Below are 23,309 nucleotides of genomic sequence, written 5' to 3'. Positions count from 1 at the left end.
TACCAGCGAGCTTCAAGTACCAACAGTAGAGAATTCCAGACATACTTAGCAGGTCAGGTGTGAAGAGAGAAAAACTGAGTTATTAAAGGGGGATGACCTTTCATCAGCATTGTTCTCCACTGAAAGAAACTGAAAAGGCTGATTTTCTGAAAAGTTGAATCTGATGTAAAGTCCTAAGACTGCAACTATGTCTCATCAAAAGATTAGATGTGGTTACTCAGGATGGCAAAAAAAAAGATCAGAATAGGAATGAGATGGAGTACGCATGTGACAGCAAACCAGATGCTCAGCAGACTTTAATTGGTTTCTCTAGAGTTGAAGAGCATCAAATGCAGTCTAAGAAATTGGAAGTAGTACAGTGGTTTACTGCTTCACCAGGAGAGTCTAATTCACTGGATGCTAAGAAAAACTAGAGTAGTTTTGATTTAAGCCTTTAGAGCAGGGGTTCCCAACCTGGGGTCCACAGACCCCCTTGGTTAATGGCAAGGGTCCATGGCATAAAAAATGGTGGGAACCCCGGGTTTAGAGCCTGAAAAATAAGTCTCAACAAATCATCCAATTGAGGTTGTGGAGATGGAACAATCTGGAATTGTAATCACAATATTGAAAAAGTTAGTCGGTGAAGAGGATGTAATAACTAGGTTTAATGAATTATGAACTTCCAATGAAAATTTTGACATAAACAAAAAAACTCATGAATGATTTTAGCATTTTCAAATGTGAAGTACACTCCACAGCAAGATGCAGATTTAACTGATCAGTGTAAAGAATAATGAATGTAAGTAATGAACTGCCAAAACAAGGCACCTGAAGTTGGTATAATCAGTAAACTCCAAGTAAAAGTGCATCTTAAATCTAAACATCTTAAATGAAATACACTGTACTTTTTTTTGAAAAAAAAAGAGCAACATTTGGGAAGACACCACAATTGAACAACTTCCCATTTAATTCCTAAAAGGTGGAAAAAAATATATTAAATTGTAAGAAATACTTTGGGATATCCTAGCTATAGGCACCAACCAAATTAATAATTTTTGCCTTTCAAACCCCTAAATGCTTGTTGATCTGTATTGACAACAATCATATTAACAATTTGGTTGAACGTGCTCTAGTCCAGTATCATCTGTGATGAAAATTCATTTCCAGCTGATGCTGCCTAAGCAGACAAGTGTCTGTAGATCTACAGAGATAGCATCCATAATATTTTGTTCCTAGATATCTTAACCTTAAACATTGTATGCGCAATTATACAGTGTACAGTGATACAGCTAATTTTACAATGGAGCAATTTATAATTCTGAAATCCCGATAACTGACATTATTGTATTTTGTAACAAAGTGGCCAGTTGAGACAGAAACATTAAAATTAGTTTTTATTTCTAAAGTAAATGTACATATATTCAAAAATAGTATACATTTGTAAAAGCTGATTCTGAAAGAAAGAACCTAACATTGGAAGTGAACAGCTATGAAATGTAAAAGGATTAAAGGTTTTGAAATTGCTAATTTGGAATGTTCTTAAATTCACTTCCAATACACAAGCAAATCAGAAAGTAATTACAGGTTCAGTAAGCAATGGTTTATTTAAAATTATAACAAAAACTAACAAAAGCTTTTAAAAGTTAATTTCCTTGTCAGTATACAGTTAAATAACTTTTGAAACTATGAATTACAATTTATTCACATTGTAAAGAATTAATGTAAAATATAACCCAAGTTATTAACGTTACATAAATGTCTGCCTTTATACTTTGCTATTAAACAAGATTTCTTCAGAGTAGGCTTGCTGTTGCATTTAAGTAGAAAAATAGAACACTTCTAATAATACTGCCCCTTCAATAAAATTATCCTTGAAAACTTCTAGTACCTTCATGCAAACGCAGGAGTGGTAGAAACGCCATCTGAAACTCAGATTGTTCAACAATTTCCGTATTCAACAACATAAACTCTGCCATTGCACTGGTTTTCACTTGCTCACAGCTGAGAAAGAAAACTACTGAATTTATTACATTTTGGACAGTTCATCCAACACGCATTTAAAAGGTCTAATTTAAAAATAAAAACTGCTTGTCAAAATATACTACATCCATATTAATTTGCATATTTTAAAATTATTTAAGGTTTACACATCTTTCATTCAGATATCCCATAATGAGCATCTTCTAATTCAAGACAGAAATCTGCAAACCTCTCTGTGCCTCCTTGCCAAGGGTTTCTAAAATCTGCAGATATTTGACCTTACCAGCATTTCAGATCTCAATATTTCACATTGAATTCAATACCTTGGATCCAAATCAGAATAGCAAACAGAAAGCCTTCTGCTCAGTGGTATTTGAAAGATAGACAACTTCACCTAGATTCCTCTCTTTTCACAGTCCTGCAATTAACCTTCACAGTTGACACATCCAAATATCTACCACCAAGCAAAAGTTGCAGATGCAAAATGTTCCCAAGACTCCATTTGATTTTTTCAGATTTAACCTGAAAGTGAAAAATCTTAATAGTACCTCTCTCCAAACTTGGTTTAAGAATATTAGAGTGCAGCAAATCAGCGTTGGGGGTTTATAAGAGTTCCCTGCCTTACATAATGACTTGTCCCCCTACAGTAGAGTTCCTGAGAATTATTTTGTGTCCCAGCACAATGTTATGCAGACATGGAACTCTGATTTAAAATAATGAATCTGAGAGACACTAAATACTTGTCTAATTCCAAATGTACTCCTTACCCTCATTGCACGGTACATGAAGGACAACAAATACAGGTATGAAATTAAAAACTAAACGTTATTACATTTGGCTGCATAGAAAAACAGGAAAGCTAAAAATTGAGACCCCACTGTTTTAAATCTAAAAAAAATCTTTAAAAAATCATTTTTAATCATCCTTATCATATAGTAAAAACAGTTAGAAGTAAAAATGATTGTCTTTGCTGGAGACCAACACAAATTGTGTTGGAAATTGTAGGTATTTAGATCAAATGATATTTATCTGAACCATTTTTACATTAGCAACACCCTTGGCTATCACAAAGGTAATTAAAAACCTACACCACAGAACAGCAATATACCTTTAAAGGTTCTTAAGAACAAAGCAGAAAACCACCAAAAGAGGCAAATTTCCTGCAGAGATTTTGTAAGTGAATTTATTCAATTAGTGTTATTTAGAATAAGGGTCAATGTGCCAGGACTACTACTGAAGCAGTTTGAAACCTGAAAAGCACATAGCACATTCCTGTTTGATATTCATCTCCCACAAAGATTCCAGAACTTTCCCTCAAAGCACATTTGCATTGTAAATCACTTTACCAGAGCAAACTAGACATATATACAAATAATTCAGAGTTCTGACAGAATTTTCAAATTTTGCCCTTTAACATTTAATCAACTTTCAAACCAAGGTGTTCCAGTCCCTTGTAGCCTCCATTAAATGTCGTTGACCATGGCCCACCCATTCTTCCTGATTATCAAATATTCTACCACAAAACCAGCAACTGAATCTAGCTTCAATGGCTTTATTTGAAACTGTTTTCACAATCTGATAGTTGTTCTTACTAGTCTTTTTTAGCTTTAACTTCAGTACATATCTTTCTTTCACAGGGCTCACTGGTTTCACCTTTTTGCACTGGTTGATAAGGAAACCTTCTGCAGTTGCTTCATTACCATTGTAAGAATGCAACAAAGCACCAATGGTTCTTTTTGATAAAACTACTTTGAGAACATTCCCTTTACACTTCTTAATGGTTTTCATGACATTATTTACTTCAGGAACATCTGCATCTGGGTGATTAAGTACTATCACAGGTTGGTTTCTTCTTGGACATTTAACAAGCTGACCATGATCAAAAGGTACAAGTCTTAGGGTTTGCACAGTTCCACCAGAGCCATTTACATTACTAAATTCAAGAGACTTACTTAATTCTATCTCTTCAGTTTCTTCAAATTCACTTAAGCTACTGGTTATTGCTTTTGATGACCTCTCAGAATTTTCTAACTTTCGTTTCAGTCTTTTGCTGTATCGACATACAAGCTTCTCATTACATGACTTCCGTGGTTCCCACAGTTCATCTGATTTCTCATTATCCCATATGCTGGTTGATCTGGCTGTAGATCTCTGTGGAGTGAGAGAAGTGGCTTTATTTGTATTTCTTTTCTCAATAAAGCGAACTGATGAACCTCTGGCAATTGGTGCACTAGGAAGTTTAAGAGAAGCCTGAGTACTGATTTGGAGTGGGACACTAAGGTTTGTTGCACTTGAGGATACAGGTTTATTGACCGGTAGCAGGATACATTGAGAGCCACTAGTCAACATCACAGCCTGACCAGATTGCTGTAAAGGTGTAATTAAGTTACCTACAGCACCATCATGGAATGACAATGAATTTTTTTGTGACTGGTTGTCCTTCATGGCCGACTCCCCATTAGAACTTTTAACAAATCTCAACAAAATTTTCTTTTGATGAGGCCCGTTTTCTTCAGATGCTGAACCAGCATTTGCCACATTATCTTCACTGTTGACTCCAGCAGTTTTCTTCTCCATAAGGCACTGAAACAAAACAGTTTTCTGGCTTGATACATGCTCTGTATTTTTATCTCTTTCTATATTTACATCTTCCAATATAGTGCCTTGTCTCAATAGAGCTGACACCAAATTATTTGATACAGAGGATCCACTGATCAAATTTTGACCTTGACTATTCATATTTACTGAACCATTTTCTGTTCCATGGTTGCTATTAGGATCAGCACGTCTTGCATAAGAATGATGATCAAACACTGCAGAAACAAGACCTTTATACAAAGGGTTTTTGGAAGCAGTCTCCATGTCAACTATTCTGGAATCACTAATTAATGAATATGTATTTTGTTGGACACTGTCAGAAACTGGGATTTGCCCTTGTACACAAGTATTTCCACTATCTGATATAGGATTGCTCCCACAAACAATGCTAGCGACTGCACCAAGTGTTCCATTACTAAATGTAAGTATCAAACCAGGCCCCTTATCTGTTTGGTTGGTAGAATTTCCAGTCACAACTTTTGTTTGTGAAACTGCACCCCTGGATACCATTTGTAGTCTGGACTGTTTTGCCAAATGTAAAGGGATTGCAGAACCTTTCTGTGATGGTTGAACTAAAACAGGCTTAGAGATGCCAGCAAGTTGGATTGGGCCCAGAAGTGTCACAGGTGCCTTAACAGAGTTACTATTCCCATATGCACTACTGCGAATTCCATCTTTTATTAACTGTTGGTTGATTATTTCATCAGAATGAGTCTTTAACAGTGTGTTCAACTTTTCAACATCTGGCTGCAGGCAGCTTCTGGATACAGGTGGAGACATACTCAATGGCATATTTTTCTCATCAATACATTCATTGTTTACAACAGAACTACTACTTTCATCATCTACAGAGTACAACTGCATGGGCAAAGTGTTATTTGTAAGAGAATAATTCTGCAAACCAGGTTTGATTTCTGCATTACGTGTACTATTTTGTTCCTCTAGACAACTACTTTTTGGACACTGTGATTCATTGCAAGGAGATTCAACACCAAGTAAAGAAGGGGCCTTCAATGCATCAAGTAACATTTGATTTTCCTCAGGAGCCAAGCAGCTCATTCCATCCCCAGTCTGTAGTGAGAACACAGATGTGATTCTAGGCATTACTGGCGATTTACTGCGAACACACTCACTAGCTTGTTCTTCCAAAATGTCTTCTGCAGAAACATTGTGACTGATGTTATCTTTGGTGTGACAGTCCATCTTCTCTACATTCACATTACTCAGGCAATTTGATCCACAGAAATCCAGAACTCTTTGTGAACTTGCACAAACAGCAGACATTGATTTGGCCTCTTCAGTATTTTCAAAATTACCATTTCCTTCAGAACAAGTTGTCCAATCTGTTGAAGAGGACCAATTACTGTTATTGTTCCCAAGTTCACATTTTTTCTGCACTGTTGAATAATTTCTCACAATTAGCATTTCACTATCATTTCCAAATTCTTTTCTACAATCCCTCTTTAATGCTTCAGCCTCTAATTCAGACTCACATTTCCCTGTCTTTGTATGAGGCATGTTATTCAAATTGAGCAAACAGGGTTCATAATTACCTCTATTTGAATCTTTTACATTAATTGGACAGGAACTGGTTTGTTCCAAAACAATGTCGTCTTCTATTGCTGTAGTCCCAGAATCAGAGTTTTCAATCACAATATTATCACAGACCTCATCATGTTTAAAGCTTAGTGTTTCAGATCCCAGTTCAGCAGAGGTAAAAATGAAACTAGAATTTGAATGAGAACTTGTGTATTCTACATCTGACATTATCACCTGACTATCTTCTGATGTCACAAATATGCTCTCTGAAGTTCCATTAACAACTTCAGAAGGTTTCAGCATCTGGAGAAGTATAGGTGAATTAAATTCATTCAAACCCTGAACACGCGATTTTTGGAACACATCTGACTGTGAAGGAGTACTGATACACAATTCACTAGAACGTGAAATATCAGTTGGTGAAACTATTCCAGCTGCTACCTTGTGTAGCTGCCCAGGGTTTGATTCTTGAACACTTTCTGATGACAGTGATTTTGTATCATCTTGCACTGAAACACCAGATTGTTTTGAATCAGAAATATTCACCTTAGCATAATTATGAATTAAAGGCAAATGGGTACCTCTTTTGAATCGTAATGAGGTATCACAATCTAACTCTTTTTCCTTGGATATCTGCTCATCATACAAGCACTGCAAAGATTTTGAATCAGTCTGGATGTTGGCTGAAGATACAAGTGTCGGAGATGAACAATTACTTGGAACTGAAGATTTTTCCAAAGCTGGGATTTTTTGCATAACTTGATTCTCTGGCATGTCCTTATTTACTGCAGTCTCAGCCAGATGCACTGAAGATGATGGCAATAACAGATTGCCTGTTTGTGCTGAATTCATTCCTGCAATCAATGGCTCTGTCTTAACCTGAGTAAATTTACTATTTATAAAAGTAGGTACTACATGAGACACCGTCTGTGATATAGATGTCTCCAATTTTGATTCCATAGAAAGGTCTTCTATCAAGAATGTACGAGGTTGACTGGTGAGGAAATCTGATAGTCTAATACAGTGTATATCTCCACCAGAAGCATTTGTATCAGATAAACCAACATTTGAATTTCCTGCATTCGCAGGCAAATGTAACAAATTGTCACTGCTGGCTTCGGTTTGAGAATTTGAAGCATTTAATGTTTGTTTATTTGTGGGTCTTAGCTTTATTAATAAATGCTGTCTGCCATTTACTACTTTTAAACCCATAAAATGAACACTGTAATTAGGTGGCACAGACAATTTATTGTTCTTTAATATTACTCTACAAGTCTTAGATGGCAATATCTTTCTAGATATTTGATTAGAGGCAGTTGCTTCTGTTCTCTTTAGTGGAAGACTAGTTAGAGCTCCTGGCTTTGGTCCCCAGATTTCATCTTTCTTAACATCAGTATCTTTTGAACTAATTATTGCTTCATTCAGACATGGATCCAAGTCTGGAAGAGACTGTGGCACTGGGTGACTGAGCTCCTTTGTTGCACCAAATTTCTTAGCATTATCCTTTGCAGTTAACAAATGTTGAACTTGCTTTTTCCTCTTCCACTGCACTTTCCGAGTCACCCCACTTTTGTACCTTTTCAGGACAAGTTTCAGACTTAGTGAATTCTTCACTTTTCCTTTTTGACACTGCTCCACTTGTGGTTTGGAGTTGCCACCCTCAGCCAGGCCCTTATGGACAGCATTAATGTGCTTTACAATATAGTCCTTCCGTGTTGCCCCATAGTTACAGTACTGGCAACAGAAAGGAAAAGATCCTGTATGTACAACAAGATGTCTTTGAAACTCACCTTTTGTGTAACTCACATGCTCACATTTACCACATTTGTACTGGATCACATCGTGTCTATGGATATGCTGAATAAACGTGCCCTGATCTTTTGTAGAAAACCTGCACTTTTCACAACGAAAATTGCCATTTACACCATGTTTCCAATTTAAATGCTTTGTCAACTCTTGCAAAGTATACATTTTACCATCACGGCAAACTTCACATTTCAGAAGAGGGGTACGATGTTTTAGTCTGTGTTGGCTTAGTGTCTGGAAATCATTTGCAGTAAAATCACACAATTCACAGGGATATACAGGCAAATCTGTAGCATGAAATTCCTGGTAATGTTTTAATAATTGCTTTGGGTTGTATTCAGCACCATCGTTACATTTCCCACAGTTGAAACGCAGAATTTTTACAGCTTTTGCTGTCCCCTCAGGTTTGGATAACTCACCCAACGAATTGTTACCAGAAACATCATTAAAAGAATTAACTTGACGATCCACTTGAGCTTTAGTGCCTTTCCTTAAGGATTTTCTTGCAGTCTGGCATCTATGCAGTGAGATTTTACTTTGATTCCCATATAAATTTGAGGATATCTTTTCAACATCTAACCTTGTCAAAACAACTTTTGCATTTTCAAGTTTGAATTTCAACTCCTGCCTAAGCTGTTTGTTCAAACGTTTATTCAAGGTTAGTGAAGGCGCAAATGAAACTTGTGCAAGTCTTTGCGCTATAATTCCTTTGTCCTTCTGTGAAAGCTTCCTTGTTGGCATACTTAATTTATTTCCACAACTCTTCGTATTCGTATCAATGAGTCGGTGCTTCATTAGTGTACAAAATTTCTTGTCAGACTGAATATTTGGGGAACGTGAACACAGTAGATACTTGTCAGATGCCTTCTCAAAACAATCTCATCTTCAGAATTTAGTTCTGTAAAGTATACAAAAAGAAATTACAAATTCAGATAGCATACAAAGAACAGAATCTGCTGCACTGCAAACAATTCTAAAGAACAGCTACTGTGGCATTCTTATGCATTGCAATTAATTTGAATATAGTTAACTAAACAAAAATAATAATAAATGCAGGAGTTTGAAGCCCTGAAAGTAAAACTTTAGGTATCAGCTTAGAACTTGCAGTTGAACTGCTAATACTTCAGCAAATTACACACAGCCAGTTAAACACAAAAAATACAGAAATTGATTTAGGTAACACCTAGCCTGCGCTTTGATCCAATTTGTATTTTTTGGAGCAAGTCTAGGTCAATTCATTCTGTGAGCCATTGCCAACACTCCATCTTTATCCCACACTCTAGAACGTAACAAAATTCTATAGACAGTAAAATCAACCACCTCAGGTCTGGCATATTGTTCCACGGATGTGGCTCTCCTTTCCATAACAATCAATTGTAGAAACAGGATCCTACCACCAAACATATTTTTATCCCCGGCCCCCAACGCCCCACTTTCGAGGGATCAGTTCCTTGTTCATTCATCCCTCCCCATTAATCCCCTTTCAGGCACTTAACCCTGCAAATGACCAAAATACTACACCTGCCCATACACCACCTCCCTCACCTTCATTCAGGGCCCTAAACACTCCTTCCAAGTGAGGCAACGCTTCATCTGCAAATCTGCTGGGGTCATCTATTTTATCCAGTGCTCCCAATGCAGCCTCTACATTGGTGAGACCAATTGTAAATTGGGAGCCACTAGTTCTAGCGTCACTAGCACGTGGCACGGGTAGCAATCCTGAGATCACAACCCTGGAGATCCTGCTCTATAACTTAGCACCCAGCTCCCTGAACTCCCTATGCAGAACCTTATCACTCGTCCTACCCATGCCATTCATACCTACGTGGACCAAAAATTCTGGCTGTTCACCCTCCCACTGAGGATATGATCTGAGATATCCTGGACCCTGGCACCTGTCAGGCAACATACCATCCAGGAATCTCGTCCTCACCCATAGAACCTCCTGTCTCTTCCCCTATCACCACAGTGTGCCTCTTCTCCCCCATTCCCTTCTGAGCAACTGTGACTTTCTCTGTCAGGTTATTTCCACCCCCTCCCCCTATCTCGACAGTGTTGTTGAGGAGGATGGCCAGAGGAATACTCACACTGGCTTCTTAACCTCTTTCCTCTTCCTGTCACCCAGTTTCCTTTGTCCTGCACCTTGGGTGTAACTATCTCTCTACATGTCCTATCAACCCCTCAGCCTCCCAAATGATCCAGAGTTCATCTACTTCCACCTCCAGCTCCTTAATGCTTGCAGTTGTCGTCATCAGGGTCACTAGAGGACTTCCTGCCTTCCCACATTCCGTAAGAGGAGAATTCCACTATCCTGCCTGTGATCCATGCTGTCCTAGCTGAGCAGATATAGAGAAGAGAAAGAAAAAACTTCAGCTTTTTTCCCTTGGTTTTCTATGACTGAAGCCATGAAAAGCTAAAGCCTTAAGATCACTATGACTATGACTATGACAATGGCCACTGCAACTGCCCCTACCTTCCTTTAATTTGCTCTTGCTAATCAATCCAAAATACCAATCGGTCACTGGTCAAAGCTCTTTTTTTGCCATAGTGCCCTGCTGCTGCCTTTTATCCTTGGGCAGTGGACCTGATTGGAGTCCCCTCCTCTCAAAACATCTGATGTCCAGATTAACCACTGGTCAAAGCTCTTCTCTTCTTACTATCATCTCTATCTGGGTCCCCTCCTCCTTCTCTTTCTCCTATGATCTACTCTTCTCTCCTGTCAGATTCCTTCCTCTCTAGCCCTTTACCTTTTCTACCCACCTGTCTTCACCTATCACATTCTAGCTATTCTCCTTCCCCTCTCCCCAGCCTTTTTATTCTGGCATCTTCTCCCTTCCTCTCCAGTCCTGAAAAAGGGCCTCAGCCCAAAACATTGACTTTTCATTCATTTCCTTAGATGCTGCCTGACCTGCTGAGTTTCTCCAGCATTTTACGTGTGTTGCTTTTAACCTACTATCTACTAATTGTGAGAGTACCAAATTTCCATCCTTGCTTCCCTAATTTCATTCTCAAAAATCCCTGACTAAAGTTTTAAACATCTCTTTCCCCATGTCTACAGTCACAATTTCTTCTCATATACCCATTTCAGTTTCTTTTCCTATTTTGAAAGCATTCAAAAGTCTCAAATCTTCTAATTCCAGACAGCTTTAATTTTGAACTTGTAATTTAACTTGATGTAAGCCAGGTTTCTTTCTTGTGAATCTGGTTTGCTTTCCAAGGCCAACACATCCTTCTTAAGGCAAGGCTCAGATGTAATTTGTCCAGGAATTGGAATAACTGAACCTAACTAAACAGATCAGTATTGCATTTAAGAGTTTTTAATTAAGCTGGCTTTATGTCCATTTTTACAATTAATGTGAATGGTCATGTCCTTGGATGTTCTACTTCATCTAGCTTAGAAGTACTCAGAAGGCTGTAATCAACACACTCTCAGTGATGCAACAAGATCTTTTATGCATTATATTCTTGCTGTGAAAATAGTGAAAAATAGATCCAAGGGGACACTGCTTTGTGGATCCAGAACTAGCTTGCCCACCGAAGGCAGAGTGGTTGTAGACAGGTCATATTCTGTATGGAGGTCGGTCACCAGTGGGGTGCCTCAGGGATCTGTTCTGGGACCCTTACTCTTCGTGATTTTTATAAATGACCTGGATGAGGAAGTGGAGAGATGGACTACTAAGTTTACTGATGACACAAAGGTTGGAGGTGTTGTGGATAGTGTGGAGGGCTGTCAGAGGTTATAGCGGGGCATTGATAAGATGCAAAACTGGGCTGAGAAGAGGCAGATGGAGTTCAACTCAGGTAAGTGTGAAGTGGTTCATTTTGGTATATATCATTAAAGTGACCCATTAATAGAGAATCCAGAACCAAATCAGAGGAAAGGCTGATAAATCTGCACCTGGTAGTTAACATTCTAGGGTCTTAGGATTGTGGGTGGAGACAATGCAATTGTCTGATAGTTCAGAGTTCTCTATTGTTTGGAAAGCTGGAGTGGTTTGGAAATTGGGAGTATATTCAAAAAAGCTAGTTAACCCAATAGGCATATTTAGGATTATGCTAATTTTCATTTTTAGGGAAGTAGTAGTAGAGTTGTGTCAGCATGGTTTTATGAGAGGAAGATGGTGATTGACAGATTTAATAGCCCTCTTTTGGGTATAATGGGCTGCTGGCAGCGGTGGTGGAGGTGGATACGATAGGGTCTTTTAAGAGACTTGAGGATAGGTATATAGAGCTTAGAAAATAGAGGGCTATGGGAAGTCTATTAACTTCTAAGGTAGGGACATGTTCGGCACACCTTTGGGCCGAAGGGCCTGTCTGTATTGTGCTGTAGGTTTTCTATGTTTCTATAAAATCTTAAGTTTGCATTGAACAAAGAAAGATTTTCACATGAACTAAACTATATTCACTGAACCACCTCTCTGACCCTCACACAGAAAATATTGTGTATGGGCAGTCATTCCCTATATTCCATAGTAATAATTCAGTACAAAAACTGAACTGAAATTCAAATACCGTAGATTCCGGATTTTAAGCCGCTACTTTTTTCCCACATTTTGAACAGCTTTGAACTTTGCGGCCAATAATCCGAAGCGGCTAATGCATGATTTTTTTCATGCCGCCTCGTAAACATTTTGCCTCGTAACAGTAGACCAATAAAATTGATGAGTAGTTCAGAGGTCCAATGAAATTGTATGATAAATCAAGCGCACTTTCACAATTAAATTATTGTAAATCAGTCATTTGTACTCACCCTCATCAACATGGAAAACACTCGAAGCATTGTGCTGCCTACTTAGTTTAAACTATATTTGTTTTCTGTACTACATCGCGGGATGCTATGACGTCACACCCGGTTTCGCGGTGTCTTGTGGGAAAATGCCGGTTTGCGATGAAACGGGACGGAGGGAGGGAGCGCATTACGCGAGCGGCTTTGGATCTGAGCGAACTCTGCTTTTAAGTTAAAGGTATCAATAACTTTTCCTGGTAGGCTGCAATATATATATTTTTTTACCAGTCGTTAGGAGATATTGGAATGTTGTTCAGTAAAGAAGTATACGCAACGTATATTTAAAAGTAGCCGCGTACGGGCACGGTTCGAAAAAAAGCATTTGCAATATGTATTTGTTTTTGTTACCATATGGATTTAATTAAAAGTTAAAAAAATCCTCACGTGTAATATCTTTCTGTGTAAATATCTCATATTACAACGTGGGACACCTGCGGCCTAAAATCCGGTGCGGCCTAAAATCCGATGCGGCCTAAAATCCGATGCGGCCTTTACAATTAAAAAAATGATTTTATTTCTAAAATTAGAGCCAGCGGCTTTTAATCAGGTGCGCTCTGTAGTCCGGAATCTACGGTAGTTACTTTCAGATTTTATCTTCTCAAATTCCACAGGCTCCCCACAGGTGGCACCAAAACAAACAACACACCAGTGAGTTTATCAACATCACAGAACCTGTTAAATTTTTGTGGACAGTTCAGTAAGTGCTGTCCTTTGAAGCAATAGCACAATCTGTGCCACATTCTGAAATGCAGCAGTGCCGATCATTTAGGGTCCTCTTTAAATAGGTTTCCGCAACCTAACTGTCCTTCCAACAAGAGTGTGAATCAAGAATTCAACTGCCCAAAATGCAAATCAAAAAATAAAATTGGCAATTACAAAGGAAGCAGTAACCATTGGCGTTCTCTAGGAAACCAAGACTTTGAACAAGAGTAAAGAGAAAATCTTTAATAACCCCAACATGCAGAGATCATGGCCCCCTTTTACCATAATCAGAACTTCATTTCTAAATCTGCTTATATTTTAATTAGTTTCTTACTTTCTTGCAACACAAGATGAAATATTGCCAGTTTATCCTTTATCCAGCTTCTTCACACATTCCTCAGACACAACTATGTCTTATTACTGACCCCCAAAACTCTTAAATGCATAAATTAACATCAATATTTTAAAGAGACTATACATTAAATTGTATTGAAACAAAATGCAGTGCAACATTCTTCATGTTTCACTGATTTCTTTAAATAATCATAGATATGGCTAATGTTCTTATTGACAAACTGTAAAAGAGCTGGAAATAACTTGCCACTCAGGACCTGGAATAACGAAGTAATTTGCATTTATGAATCACTCTCATGAAAGATCTGAAACATGAACGCCATTTCTGTCTTCATGGCTCCCGCTGGACCAGTTGAGTTTCTCCAACATATCGTTATTTTCCATCTCAACCCCTCCTTGACTAATAAATTACAAATTTCTTTTATTTTAGCTTTGAATGCAATCAATGATCAGTCCCCACAGCTCTCCAGAGTAAAAACATCTACAGTCAGAAAGAAATCTCAAAAAAGCAATTCTTCCAAATCTTAAATCAGCAACTGACTTTTTTGGATTGATGATCCCAATTCTACAAAGGATTTCGTGGACTGAAAAATAGAATGTCACGTTTTTCACAAAGATGCCCTCTCCTTATTAATTGCAATGAGCAGAGGTGCAACTTGTATAGCTTTTACTCACAAGGTAACCTCCTCATCCCAAACATCTATTTGACGAACCTTCCCTGGACTAGTATTCTCTAATGCAAGTATATTTTCTTCTTAAAGGAGGAAAAACTACACATTTCTCCTGGTGTGGTCTTATCAACATCCTATACAGTTGCAGCAAGATTGCACTACATTAAAGACTAATATTCAATTTACTTTCTATATTTACATAGAAAAGTACAGCACAGGCCCTCCTGCCCAAGATTTTGCTGATATTTTAACCCACTCCAAGATCAATCTAACCTTTCCCTCCAATATAGCCTTCCATTTTTCTTTCATCCATGTGCCCAAGTCTCTTAGATGTCCCTAATGTCTGCTTCAACCAACACCCCAGCACCAAGTAATTAACACCGAGTAGAAGACCTAACACACCCCTTTTATTTTCCTCCAATCAGCTTAAAATCATGCCCTCTCAGATTAGACAGTGCCATGCGAGAAAAAAGGCACTGTATTTCTATATTAATTTTGTGCTTCTTGTACAAGGACACCCAGATTTCTGCATGCAGCAGCATTTCCATATTCTATTTTTCAAATCCTACATACTCAGGTGGTTAACCTCACATTTCCCAACCAAAACTCCTGCTTAATCTTTGGCTCCTACCTTAACCTTCTTGTAGGTTGCATTATGCTCGCCACTTGCTTCCCCACAATTCTTTGACTGGCAATTTGAAAACCATACATTTGTTTCATATGCAATGCACAAGTACAAATTGCAAATAGCCAAGGCTGTACCACCAATTCCTCTGGTACTACAGTTGTTACAGCTTGCCTCCCTGGATCTGACTCATTCATATGAATGGGCTAACCATGACATTTAAACAACCTCTATCTATGGTATCAAGTTATCCCAAATCTGACTAGTTCTTGCTATGTGCAATAATCTATTGTGGCCTCTTATCAAATGTCTTTGTAAATCTAAATACATTCCTTCTACTGCTTCTCTTATCCTCCCTCTTCATTACATCTTCAAAAGAGAGCTATTAAATCTGTCAATCACCATCTTCCTCTCATAAAACCATGCTGACACAATTCTACTACTACTTCCCTAAAAATAAAAATTAGCATAATCCTAAATATGCCTATTGGGTTAACTAGCTTTTTTGAATATACTCACAATTTCCAAACCACTCCAGCTTTCCAAATAGAGAACTCTGAACTATCAGACAATTGCATTGTCTCCACCCACAATCCTAAGACCCTAGAATGTTAACTACCAGGTGCAGATTTATCAGCCTTTCCTCTGATTTGGTTCTGGATTCTCTATTAATGGGTCACTTTAATGATATATACCATAAAGACAGATTCAAAATATTTGTTTAAAATCAAAGCCACTTCTTGATTACCAATTTCCTTGACTTATATTCTAAGAAGAACACTCATCTTTGCTGCTTCAGCTTTTTGTGTTGTATCTGTGGAGTCCATTCTCTCATTTCTTAATTTATTCTTAATATCTATTTTGCCCTTTAACTTTTGGTGGTTTCTACCACTCAATCAGGAATTATTGTAGGTCAAGTTCCAATCACCCATGAAGCAAGGTAACTGAATTTCCCTGCTAATTTTATGAAAATCCAGGGTGACAAGGAGCACACGAGAAGAGTTCTAAAGTGAAGAATAACAACTTGGAGATGATATCCTTTGCATAATTATTGATCTCCACTAAATATCAAATGGAAAAAAGTGGGAAAGGTGAAGATTCACTTGCCATTAGGAAATTAAAGTGATGCTCAATAGGGTGCACCAGGACAGTTTTAACTTGAAACTGTCACATAAATTGACATAAACTTGTGCATACAGTAAACGTAACTAGGTATGTCAACCATTTTCCTTTTAGAAAAAAAAACTGAAGGGTAACATAAATCCATTCATTTCACTGTGTCAAAATTCATAAAACACTGCAATAACAATATAAACGCACAGCACTTAAAACACCTTAAGCTACTAGTTTTAGACGACATGATGCCATCAAAATTACTTATTTACATTATTGCCACAGGTAATCTGGATATTTTTAAACACGGGATAAATGCCTCATTGCCATAGAGCCGAACTCGGATTTCCTGCCGCAAACTAACGAAATTACAAAACTCTATGACTTTACAACAGAAGTTACAAAAAATTAAATTTCGTTAAAACTCAACTAAAGTTCACGGAAGAAATAAAACCACAGTTCAACTGCCTTAAACCACTGCCCAAAGTGTACAATCGGACTTCGAGATAAGTCTTGGGCAAAGAACCAACAAGCAGATTTTAAACCGACAAGATGTCCTGCTTAAGTGCAATTCAGACTCGTCCACTTACAAGGCAATGAGACTATAGGTCCGTGGCTGCTCAGGTGGTATTCTACCGATCTACAGAGAAAAGGAAAGCACTGTACTCCAGCCATCACCCTGAAGCAGGAATCCAGCCGTGTGTCGGTACTGGACCCCAGGCCGCGATCGAATAGAAATCTATTTCTTCGCCATCAAAATGGCCGACGGATACACCCACCCGTGTTTAAAGCAGCCTCGTGTAATTTCTTTACAGCCAGCACCTTGAGATCACAGACGAACGCCTTGAAAGGCAAGAACGGCGAGAGCTCCGAGACATTGATGGAGCCACCGGCGTCAAACCGCCGCACTGTTTACTCTAAGCGCCGAACCGTCCTCCGCCCACCTGACAGCGGCGGACATTTTCCTACCTTCCCCTCCCGCCCTCCCGAGTGACGCGCCGAACCGAGCGTGAAATTGGAGGAGCTCCTCCCGCCGAATGTTGGCGAGGGGCATCCTTGTGTAAATATATGAAGAAAAATCCTTACCGATGTGGTTTTGTGAAAGTAGTGTGCGGGTCACTACGAGCCGCCATGACAGTGACATCCGGGCATTGTGGTGCTGCTGCTACCGCTGCCTCAGGGAAGGAAACCGGCTTCCGGTGGGTGGGCTGGGCCGGGCCGGGCCGGGCGCGGAGCAACGCCGAGGGCAGTGGTACCTCATAGTCAAATCACCATCGGAATTCTTTTGTCTGCTTAGTTCTTATACACCTTCCGTGTGTCCTTCTTAAACCTCAAAGCATTGGGTGACAATGATATCTCACCAGGCCTCGGTGTCCTACATTTCCATTTTGTTTAAATACCTCCTTTCTATTTCAGTGGGAATAAACTACAATAGAAGTGTTCCTTGATTTTCAATTGCAGCTTGTTTCTTGGATTATAATAATGAGTAGAGTTTTTTGTGTTTAAATATAGGGGTTCTTCAGATATAGGGTCAGTTTTACTCTACCAAATCATAAATATTGCCAATACTAGGAACTGTAAAATGACAGGTAGATACTTCAGCAAGACCCACATTGGCATAGACTGATAACCTGATAGGTAATACTCAAACCACAAAATGACAGTCAATGATTATTGACTGATCACATGAGTCTGCCATTCCCTAACAAGAAGAAGAATTGCCCTTGTTGAGTTTTCCTCTGTCAATATTTTGCCAAATTGATGAGTCATTATTGACCAGAACTCAACCGGGCCAGTCACTTAAAAGATGTGAATTAGGCAGATGGGTTTCATGCAATCTCATGACACTGTAAAGAATTTCCATCACAGAGCAGATCAGAAGTGAAATTGTATAGTCCCAACCTGCCTGGTTGAGTACAGTTCCCAAAAACACTCAAGATGCCGAAGCCCAATCTCATTTAGGATAAATCAGACCCCTTGATTGGCACACAGTCATTTAGTCTTTCTACTACTGGCATACCATGGTTGCAATGGATGCCATTTGCAATGTGCTCTTTATTTATTTCATCTTGCTTTGACAACAATTCACAAACACATCTGTCAATCTCAGAGATGAACAAGGAACAAAAGCTCTTGCAGAGTTCCCCTCAAGTCATTCACCTTCATAACTTGGAAACACTTTGCTAATATTTAATCATTGCTGGTTCAAAATCCTGATGGAATATCTTCACCACAAGGATCACAGCAGCCCCAAAATATGGATTGCTTTTCCATTCTCATAGCCAATCAGAAAAATGCTGGTTTTACAAGTGTTGTTCATTTCCAAATAATGAATGCAAACAGAAAAGGAATTGAACCAATATAAATATATTGCACAATAAGTCCCCAGGAAGTGTTGCACGGCTGTTAAAAGCAAGCTCACTTTCTTGCAGGAATCTAGTATTATTGGTTACATCTGTGCATATATTGGACAAATACAATATCTTTATAATCACTTGTACTTATCTTTAATCTAGCTAACACTCTCCACTCTGAGGCCAAAACTGCTTTCATGAAAGCATTTAAGTGAAGTTTCTCTTTCTAGGACCCTTAAGGAATGGGTGTACAGAGCCCCAGATCACATATAAGTAACAAAAACAAAAAATCAGTGTAATATTTGAGGTGAATTTTCACAAATTCAGAGCTTGCTTTAATTAACCTGTGTAAGTATTTCTATCATTTCTGTTGTATAGTGCATGGTTGGTGATGTACCTTACTGTCAAACACCAACTTTTTTTTATAACTTGTCTTTTTGAATATGTGTATAAATGAAGTAATTAAGCTCAGACAATCAGATACCATATTTTATTTCTTTCTCATCTCAGTTACTTTCCAATTGTAATTATTTTTACCAATTTGTAAAAAATTCTCTCCCCATAAATCAGCACATTTTGTTTTATTTAGTATAAAATGTCATTATTTGGTTTCCTCTTGCTACTATAGAATAAAAGGCTGGTGGGTTAATTGCCCACTGTAAATGTCCAAGTTTTCAGGGGAGTGGCAGAATCTACAAAAAATTGATGGAAGAATGGAGGGAATTCTTTTAAAAAAATAAATAGATGCTTGATGGACAGTATTGGACTCTGAGTCAAAGTGTCTGATTCTGTGCTCTATAACTATGACTTTATAACCTTGCCATTAAGGATTTTTATTAGACCATAAAAGTACCATTGCTCAAGCAGACCTCTTAATGTTGTATTGCATATAGTAAAATGATACTCCATATTACTCTCCCCCACTTTCACTGAATTACCTCTGCTCAGCTTCCTTCTCTTTTATTGCCCTATCTTTGTCATTGTGATCCTAGAATCCTGCAGCAAAAGCCCTTCTGACACACACGTACACACACAGACACACTCCCTGTCCATCACCACTTTCTGGAGTATTAACATCCTTCTTACTACTAGTGGCAAGAAAGATCTTTTTCATTGATTGCTCTTCTCTGGGGCTCCTGTCTTTAACAGGATATACCGCGAGTGTGGGTGTTGTTGAACATCAATTATTGAAGGAACTATTGTATTAATTCATATCCAATTCTAGTTCTGATACCTTTGAGAAGATTGGAAGGTCCTAGGTAGGATGTAGAACTGATTTAGTTCCAGAAATGAGGCATTTCTGTTATAAGATTAGACTGGAGAAATTGAGTTTGTTCTTAGTAAAGAAGTTTGAAAGAATATTTGATTCAAGAACTATGACTAATTTAACAGGGTAAATGGAATTAAACTATTCCCATGGCAAACATTTCAAGGTCTTGGGAAAACTTAACCGGAATGAAGAACAATGAATAGAAGGGAAATGTGAAGTCAAAATTATTCACACAGAGCTGGTGAGACATGAAATTTATTGCCTGTTCAAAATGTTAGAAACAGTTTCAGTCAGATTCAAAGGGGAATTGAAGAGAAACTTGTAGGCCTTGGCACAAGAACACGAGAGTGGGACTGAATGGATTTTTAAGTAAATGAATTTATTAGTTCACAAGCACAGTAGTTGATACAGTTTTAAGATAAAGGAACAGAGAAGATTAATATCTCCTTTAACATAGCAGTACTTAGAAATAATGGGAGAATATTTGGAAGATTTTTCCAGCTATGTAATATTGCTTTAAACATCAGATAATTTATGATGTATTGATTTTCTTTTTGATTAAGGTACCAGGCAAGATTATGAGGTGGTGAGCAAACTGATCCTTGATCCAGTTCAACCTAATTCACATCGCTTATTTCCAATAACTACCTACCCAATCACATGATTACGTTACCACAGATGAGCTCTATGATTACTTCCCCATTTCCTTGTTCTTCATTGACTGTATTTGTTTTGGAGCCAAAAGGACAAGTTGGAGTCTTGCGCTTGAATCACTGGAATATTGAAGGGAAGGACACAAAATTTGTTGATTAATTCAGGGAGACAAAGCAAGATGGCTACTTCCTCAAGTTTATGCAACCTGTCATATCACATTGGGAGATTTATATATGCAATTAACTAACTATCAAATGCTAAATTGTCTACATCAGTAGATCCTATTCAGTTTGTCTGGATCAAAACAGTTATATTTAACAAGAGCAATAGTATTAATCAATACCATCTCTTATCTTTCTTCAATCCAAACAATACCTATTCATTCTAGCTTTTGGTGCTTCTTTGTTTTCAAAATGTTGAAATCCTTGTATAACAAACTCGTAAAACCAACATTTTATAATCCATGTTACTGAACTACATTATCAACTAATTTTCTCCAACATTCAAAATCAGTTACAGGTATAAATTCTACAAAGTACTAAAAAAACAAATTAGTTCTCATACCTGACTTGTGATTAAATCTGTAGATAACTCCTGGCTGAGCCAAAATATTTCTCGTGTTTTAGTGTGCTCAGAAATCGTGTGATGCCATCTAAATTCAGGCAGAACCTGGAATGCTGAAGTACAATAAAAATAAAAAGGCAATGTCTGTTGAATTGTTCTAAACTACATGCCCCTCCCAATGAAATAGGTATGCAAAGGCCACATCAACCAGAATGAGGTCTGCATAGAATGTCCTTAAGACTTCACAGATGATGATGGTGGATAGTTCAGATGGTTTCCTGAGCAGAATGTCAAAGTCAATTTACAAATACCTTGTTGCAAAACTCTCAAACAAGTGCTAAGATGAAAGTGGTTATGAATTGAACTGTCTCCCTTAAGATTCTTCAGACATCACCAGCGTTTCAGCACCACTGTATTCTGCAATTGAGTTAGCAGTTGCAAGGCTAAGACCACCATCATTTACTACAGGAAGAATATTTGTTAAGTTTGCAAAGGAAAAGCAATGGTGATCAAGGAATTGCATCACACAAGTCTCCATTTGCTGGGGGTCAGTCCAAGGACTGAGCACTGTAACAAACATCAACCAGATGAAACTGTCTGCCTCAGCCTGGCCAACTGAACATAGCCAAGTACTTCTAACAGTGACTTTTCAAAGTCCAGTACTAAATGGAGAGGCATTGAAACTAATTGTAACTGCCCATAGACTCCATGCCTAAAGGCCATAATTTAGCACCCTTCCACCTCAGAGTGGCTTGTACTCATGAAGCAAATATTCTTAGATTGTGCTGAAAATAAATATATTGGAAGTTATACAAAGCTAATGAAAAGTAAATATTTGATGTAACTAAAATGAGACTCCCTTCCACATTAAGGACTGTGCAAAATCAGAATGACATGTACTGCACAATGAACATTTTGAAAGTACTGTAATAAATCTTTGAAAGCCTAATAACTATTAAGAAACGTAGAAAGAGGTCAAGGAAAAGAATTTGAAACCTTGAACTCTATCCAGCTGGATGCACAACTGCTAATATTTGAGTGAAGAGAATGAGAGATGTATTAAAGGGCAAAGTTGAGGAACATTACTGAAGAGAATTTTCTTTCCAAAGCCAAATTAATGAGCCAATATAAATATGTTTCTAAAATATCACTGTGTACATTTTTAAAAATTGTGTACCAATTATTGCAGATTTTAAAAATCCAGAAAATCATATTAACCATAAAGTGAATGATTCAAATGGTATTTGAAGTAATCTATGAAATATTGATGAAACAATTGCACAAAGATAATATACACTGCAATATATGGTGGGCAGCATTTCTCCGTTTCTCCTGCCCTTTTACTCCTCTCCTTCCTTCTTCCAGCAGATTTTCTTTCTACAAGGTACATTGAGTGATTGCACAAGTGCCACGCTTCTCCATGTTAAAAGTGCAATAACATACTATTTACATTTTACTCTTTGTGTGATTGTATGCTTACTTGCTACCTTGTATGTGCCTCATGCTGTGTGTTATTCATGGGTATTCGTGTATGATTGAATGATAATTAAACTTGAACTTGACCTGCTTCTCAAAAAGATAGAGTAGCTAAGTTGTGGAAATGTCACCAGCACAATTTTTTGTCCATGTCTTGATCCTGAGGCAATGCTATGTAATTCTCTACTTAATGTCATCAGAAGTACCATCACCATAAGGATCTCAACAGCTCAAATAAACAATCACTGTGTTATCAGAACAATTTTGGATAATCAATTAACTAAGCAATGAACAAGTGTTGGATACTTTTGATAAAGAGGATGTAGTTACTCAATGTCACCCAATATGAACAGGACTAAATTATTTCATTTCCTCTCCAAAGTTCAAAGTAAATTTATTATGGAAAAAACATATAAATACCAAGGACATGAGATGAAGAGTCCTTGAAAGTGGTTGTGGAAACAGTTCACTGATGGAGCTAGTGAAGTTGAATGAAGTTATCTCCTCTGATTCAAGAACCTAATTGTTAACTGCAATAACTGTTCCTCAATCTGTTGGTGTGAGTCCTGAGGCTCTTATACCTTCTTCCTGATGATACTTGTGATAAGTGAGCATATCCTGGGTGGTGGGGATCCCTGATGATGGATGCTGCTTGAGGGCTTTACCCATGATGGACTGGGCTGGATCCACTACTTTTTGTAGGATTTTCCATTTCCATTCAGTTCACGAGCATTGGTGTTTCCATACCTGGCTGTGATGAACATATCTATAGAAGTTGGTCAGAGTTTTAAACGTCATGTCAAATTTTCACAAACATCTAAGGAAGAAGAGGAATTAC

At 37.9% G+C, this 23,309-nt stretch overlaps 1 protein-coding gene across 3 annotated transcripts; it reads right to left on the bottom strand.

Annotated features, from left to right (window-relative positions):
* Positions 1–1,358: 1,358 nt before the first annotated feature.
* Positions 1,359–17,335, bottom strand: znf518a (zinc finger protein 518A). 3 transcript variants are annotated; one of them, XM_073027498.1, is made up of 2 exons: positions 17,240–17,335; positions 1,359–8,800 (listed from the first exon to the last, which is right to left on the bottom strand). In XM_073027498.1, the coding sequence occupies exon 2, from the start codon at positions 8,695–8,697 to the stop codon at positions 3,388–3,390; it is 5,310 nt and encodes a 1,769-aa protein (XP_072883599.1). In that variant the 5' UTR covers positions 8,698–8,800; positions 17,240–17,335; the 3' UTR covers positions 1,359–3,387. The 3 variants fall into 3 exon arrangements, with proteins under 3 accessions (XP_072883599.1, XP_072883601.1, XP_072883600.1); XM_073027500.1 differs by lacking the exon at positions 17,240–17,335 and adding an exon at positions 16,933–17,096; XM_073027499.1 differs by lacking the exon at positions 17,240–17,335 and adding an exon at positions 16,744–16,886.
* Between the last annotated feature and the right edge of the window lie 5,974 nt (positions 17,336–23,309).

This window comes from Hemitrygon akajei, chromosome 23, assembly GCF_048418815.1.
Source record: "Hemitrygon akajei chromosome 23, sHemAka1.3, whole genome shotgun sequence".
NCBI classification, from domain to species: Eukaryota; Metazoa; Chordata; class Chondrichthyes; order Myliobatiformes; family Dasyatidae; genus Hemitrygon; species Hemitrygon akajei.
Note: the sequence above shows the minus strand (reverse complement) of the source record. Positions and strands in the feature narration are given on the sequence as shown.

What these genes read in the sequence shown, in the direction of transcription:
- znf518a (XM_073027498.1), bottom strand. Translation starts at nt 8,697, where the DNA reads ATGAAGCACCGACTCATTGATACGAATACGAAGAGTTGTGGAAATAAA.